Source organism: Macaca nemestrina, chromosome 6, assembly GCF_043159975.1.
Source record: "Macaca nemestrina isolate mMacNem1 chromosome 6, mMacNem.hap1, whole genome shotgun sequence".
Lineage (NCBI taxonomy): Eukaryota > Metazoa > Chordata > Mammalia > Primates > Cercopithecidae > Macaca > Macaca nemestrina.
Window position 1 is genome coordinate 23,353,276 of NC_092130.1, and position 6,000 is coordinate 23,359,275.

At 40.6% G+C, this 6,000-nt stretch overlaps 1 protein-coding gene across 3 annotated transcripts in view; it reads left to right on the plus strand.

Moving 5' to 3' along the window:
• The window catches only part of LOC105482378 (hepatitis A virus cellular receptor 1), a 41,156-nt gene extending 36,380 nt beyond the window's left edge, over positions 1-4,776 (plus strand). For all 3 annotated transcript variants that reach the window (XM_011742430.3, XM_011742429.3, XM_011742428.3), the window contains exons 8-9: positions 1,005-1,038; positions 4,132-4,776. In XM_011742430.3, the coding sequence (XP_011740732.2) occupies positions 1,005-1,038; positions 4,132-4,276 (179 nt within the window). In that variant the 3' untranslated portion in view covers positions 4,277-4,776. The remainder of the gene's footprint in view (positions 1-1,004; positions 1,039-4,131) is intronic.
• Positions 4,777-6,000: the final 1,224 nt, after the last annotated feature.

The following is a 6,000-nucleotide window of genomic DNA, read 5'->3' on the forward strand; positions in this document are numbered from 1 at the left end:
GTATTTTTAGTAGAGATGGGGTTTCACCATGTTGGTCAGGCTGGGCTTGAACTCCTGACATCGTGATCCGCCTGCCTTCACCTCCCAAAGTGCTGGGATTACAGGCATAAGCCACTGCACCCGGCCTTAAATACTCTTTTCTTAGGGGAGAGAAAAGTGATGGATGTGGGCAATTTTAGAGGAAGAGTAAATGATTTTTAGGGGAGATGAATGGGCCCAAAGAACAGACTATAGGGAGGGACAAATTCCTCTGGACTCTGGATGTGTTGTCAGCTCTAGTCTTCTCCCTGTGATGTGCATCAATTCCCCGCCCCCATCCCCCCCAACCCTGCCACCATTGATGAGGTATCTGGGGAAAGGATTCACAACAACAGAGTATCTTCTGGAGGATCTGGCCTTTAGCTAGATAGGGGAGCTTCAGAGAAAGCCCTTCCCTGCATATGCTCCTCCCCAGGTACTCTCACTTTGAAGTCCAAAGAAGCCTGTTTGAGGGTTTTGTATTCTGAACCCTAATGACCTTAAAATATGCTTTCCTCCTTAAGCAAAAATAACTCATTATTTCCTTCGTTAGGAGAGAGATGATTGGTAGTACAAACTCTTGCAAAGGTATCCTTCGATAGAGGTGACTTTTAAAGTATATGGCCTTGTGACCCAGTTCATCTGAAACAAATCTTGGTTGATGCCTGTTGTTCAGCAGCCCATCAGAAGGATCTTGGACTTACTCATTTTTTAAAAATGAAAGATAATTTAAGAATTGCATTAAAGTTAGGGAGGATATGTGGATGAATACACCAAAGCATTAATGAAATTGAGATACTGTACAGTAAATGGCTTGTTTGGGTCCTATGGAATCAAAAGGGACATGGGAAGGAGATACCTCAAGGTACCAGAGAAAAATCCAAGTAATAACAGAAATAATACACTTGATTGAAAAAATATTATAAACTCTTGCTGAGATGTTTAATTTTCTCTTCAACTCCTCTCTCCCCACCCCTGTAATTTAGAGTATTTCTTCAAAAAGGAGATTCAACAACTAAGGTAAGCTTGAAAGTATTTCTGTTAAAACTTTTGAGGTTCCTACTCTGGTAAAATAAAAACAGATTTCTGTCTCTCTCCTAAACTCTCCATCATATACCTTGGATCCTGACGGTCTACTTTAATGAGCAATTCTATTATTTACACCTTCCAGTGATATTTGTAGCTTTGTGTATTTCCCTGGAGTTGTGACAGAGCTGGTACAGAGGGAGCTTCTCAGTCCTAAGCTAACCCCATAGGGCAAGATAACTAAATTGCAAGATTTGCTCGACGGGACCAAACATTGAATGAGTTGTTGCTTTAGTTTGCTCTTTTATTTTGTTTAATGCTTTGTCTTTTTTTTTTTTTTTTTTGAGACCAAGTTTCAGTCTTGTTGCCCAGGCTGGAGTGCAATGGCACCATCTTGGCTCACCACAAGCTCTGCCTCCCGGGTTCAAGTGATTCTCCTGCCTCAGTCTCCCGAGTAGCTGGGATTACAGGCATGTACCACCACACCCGGCTAATTTTGTATTTTTAGTAGAGATGGGGTTTCTCCATGTTGGTCAGGCTGGTTTCAAACTCCTGACCTCTGGTGATCTGCCTGCCTCGGCCTCCCAAAGTGCTGGGATTACAGGCATGAGCCACTGCACCGAGCCATTTTTTCGTATTTTTAATAGAGATGGGGTTTCACCATATTCAATGCTTTGTCTTACTGAGTGTTTATTGACTATTATATTCCAAAGAGATGAATGAAACAGACAAAAACCATGTAAGCAAATAAGCATGGTTCTTTTACGTCCTTACAGATAAACAGCATGGGGACTATAGAACAGGATGAGGGTCTGTTTGAGCACCAGGAAAGCAGCTAATTTGGAGGAAGATAACTCCTGGCTGCAGGAGCAGTGAGTGCAAAGGTACTGAGGTAGGGCAAGTGCCTCCAGTTTTCTACAGCTTCCGTCATTCCCTGCTGCTCCCTACCCAGCCTGCTCCACTGATCTATATTAGCTGTCTAGCCTTGCAGGCTCTTGAATTTGCTTTTAAAGACCTTTCAGTCTATCCTGCTGCCCAGTTGCTTTTTTTTTTTTTTTTTTTTTTTTTTTTTTTTTTTTTTTTTTTTTTTTTTGAGACGCCCAGGCTGGAGTGCAATGGTGCGATCTGCAACCTCCACCTCTTGAATTTAAGCAATTCTCCAGCCTTAGCCTGCTGAGTAGCTGGGATCACAGGCACCTGCCACCATGCCCGGCTAATTTTTGTATTTTTAGTAGAGACGGGGTTTTGCCATGTTAGTCAGGCTGGTCTCGAACTCCTCACCCCAGGTGACCTGCTTACCTTGGCCTCCCAAAGTGCTGGGATTACAGGCGTGAGCCACTGCGCCCGGTGCCAGTTGCAATTTAAATACCCTTTACTGCATCTATGCCCCGAGGCCATCTGCCCCATTGCCTGTAATGGTAGGAGACAACTACCTAGTTCTGAAGCCATCCAGCCTGCTTCATTTGATACAGGTTGAGTTTTAAGCAAGGACTTTCTTTAATTCAGAATCCCATCCCTCTTACTTAGGCTTCCATCTATTAAGCCTAGGTCTCCTTCACTGGATGCTTGTATACGGACTTTCCTGAGTCTGAGTTAATTACCCAAGCCAATCCACAGAACCTGTCTGAACAGTGACCAGCATATTGTAAGTGCTTAATATACATCGACTTTTGTTATTGCAATCAAGCCCTTTACAGCAATAAACTGTGAGAGAGGCACTATTCTCATTTTACAGATTGGAAAACAGTTTCAGAAATGTTGAGTGACATCTAAGGTCACATCACATAGCATATGAAGGACTCAATCTCAGGAATCCGTGCTCATAAATATTTCTGGAATGACAGAGAAATGTGTAAAGTATAAAAAAAGCAAAAAAAAAAAAAAAACCACACTAACAAATTATGAACATTTCCTCATAACATTATCTTCTTGGCAGTTCTATCACACTGAGTCATTTGAGCTCATTGACACTTAAACTAAATGTCTTCACACATGGATGAGTGACCTGTTGAGGGACCACAGTGGAGCTTTGTTTTTCATGGTTCTTTAAATGTGTGAACATGTGTTTCATCTGCAGCTGAATGAAGACAAGGTCCATACTTTGGGGGCAGGCTTTGTTAACAAATAGTCACTATATACAAATATATTATATAAAAATAAGCAGTTACATCAAACGCTACACATAAGTTAAAATTAATTCCACCTTCATCCCTAACTTGTATTTCCACTCTTTCTACTGATTTCTTTTTTTGAGACAGAGTCTCATTCTGTTGCCCAGGCTGGAGTGCAGTGGTGTGATATCGGCTCACTGCAACCTCCACCTCCCAGGTTTAAGTGATTCTCCTGTCTCAGCCTCCCGAGTAGCCAGGATTATAGGCACAAGCCACCACATCTGGCTAATTAAAAAAAATTTTCGTAGAGATGGGGCCTCGCTATGTTGCTCACGCTGGCCTCAAGCTCCTGGCCTCAAGGGATCCTCCTGCCATGGCCTCCCAAAGTGCTGGGATTAGAGGCATGAGCTACTGCACCCAGCACAGGAAGATTTTTAACACTATGATCCAGTGTACACTTGTGAAACAGTACAATTTAACTATATGCAATGTTTCTCTATTCTGTTTTTATCTTGAATGTAGGATGTCGATTGTTAAATAGATTTAAAAACCCTCTCTGAAAGGATCACAAGCCACAGTTGGAAAAACACCAGTCACCCAATTCTTAGCCACATTTGAAAATGTGCATCTTGATTCAGCCACTTAGTTTGAAGTCACAGCTCTGTATTTTTAGATTTTCCATTTTTGTATTCTATTATGTGAGTTGCAAAGAGACCAGTCTGAGTTTTTCAATACTTCTTAGGTTGTCTGTCTAGCTGCTTATTAAACAGACTTTTCTTCAACTTAATAATAAGAGCCCCACTTTTTACAACTCTAGAAAAGCACTATTTATTTTATTCTTTGTGTGAACCGGGCTCCTATAGTCTCGAATACCTGATATTGCCTGATCATAAACAAAAGTGCAGCTCATATGTGAGAAGTGGTCTGCCTTTTTTTTTTTCTTACTCATGTTATTCTTCAACAACTCTTTCTACAGTGTTTCATTTAGCAGCCATCAAATTAAAACTTTGCAAAATGCAGTTAAAAAGGAAGTCCACGCAGAAGACAATATCTACATTGAGAATAATCTTTATGCCATGAACCAAGACCCAGTGGTGCTCTTTGAGAGTTTACGCCCATGACTGCAGAAGACTGAACATATCAGACGTCTTTTAGACTCCAAGACAATTTTTCTGTTTCAGTTTCATCTGGCATTCCAACACGTCAGTGACACTGGGTAGAGTAACTCTCTCGTTCCAAACTGTGTATAGTCAGCCTTATCATTAATGTAGTCCTAATTTTTTGTGCTAAAACAGGCTCAATCAATCCTTCTGATCATTGTAGAGTTCTCTGTCAAACATGAACACTTTAGAATTGTATGTTCTCTTTAGACCCCATAAATCCTGTATCCATCAGAGAGAATAGTCACTGGAAACATAGCAAATGAACTTCTATCTTGGCCATCAGAGCTGTGCAGAAGAGGGAAATCTGTCTTAAAAATCAGCAAATCCAATGTGATACTTCATTTGGAAGCATTACATGATAATCTCTTGTTTCTATATTATACTTCCAAATGTTGCATTTCCTGTGTTTTCCAAAGGTTTCAAATCATGGGTTTTAATTTCCTCCATGGGGAAATAAAGTGAGTTTAATTCACCCTAACAGGTATGGCTGTTTTTTCATGACTCTGGAAATGTGATGCATTAAGTACTGGATCTCTGAATTGGGGTAGCTATTTTACCAGTTAAAAGAGGTGACAATAGTATGGAACACGTAGATACCAGGGAAAGAAAATCATTTGCCAGGTGATTCAACACATTTATGCAATTTTTTTTTTTTTTTTTTTTTTTTTTTTAGATGAAGCTTTGCTCTTGTTGCCCAGGCTGCAGTGCAATGGCGAAATCTTGGCTCACTGTAACGTCCATCTCCCGGGTTCAAGTGATTCTCTTGCCTCAGCCTCACAAGTAGCTGGGATTATAGGTGTCTGCCACTATGCTCAGCTAATTTTTTGTATTTTTTTTAGTAGAGACAGGCTTTCACCATGTTGGCCAGAATGATCTCGAACTCCTGACCTCAGGCGATCCAGCCGCCTTGGCCTTCCAAAGTGCTGGGATTACAGGCATGAGCCACCATGCCCAGCCCATTTATGCAATTTTTATCACATGTGTGTCACGGTGCTAAGCATTTAAACAACCACCAGGCTTTCTGAACAAATTTTTAGAACCAAGAAGGTCAGAAATAAAAGCAAAAAAAAAAAAAAAAAAAAAAAAAAGGCTGGAGTGGGGAAAGGGCTGCCTTTTCTGCCTTACAAGTTACATTGCAGATACAAGTGTTTGAAACCCACTAGTTTTGACCCAAATTTTAAATTGTCTCCAAACCACTTTTATGTTTAAAATTGTTTTGGAGGCTAGTGCCGTGGCTCATTCCTGTAATCCCAGCACTTTGGGAAGCCAAGGTGGGCAGATAGCTTGAGCCCAGAAGTTTGAGACCAGCCTGGGCAACATGGCAAGACCCCCTCTCTATTAAGAAAAAAATTTAAGAAAAAAAAAAAGATAAAATTGTTTTGGAAAGGCAAAGTGTCTTTCTCATATCTAATCAATTCCTGTATTTTTTTTTTTGACAATTCAGTTAGGCTTATTGTAATGATATCTTTAGTCAATATAAAAAAACAATATAAAAAAACAATTATACTAAACCAGTATAATTGTTTAGAAGTATATATTTGCCGGCCAGGCACCGTAGCTCACACCTGTAATCCCAACACTTTGGAAGGCTGAGGCAGGTGGATCACCAGAGGATGGGAGTTCGAGACCAGCCTGACCAACATGGAGAAACCCCATCTCTACTAGAAATACAAAATTAGCCG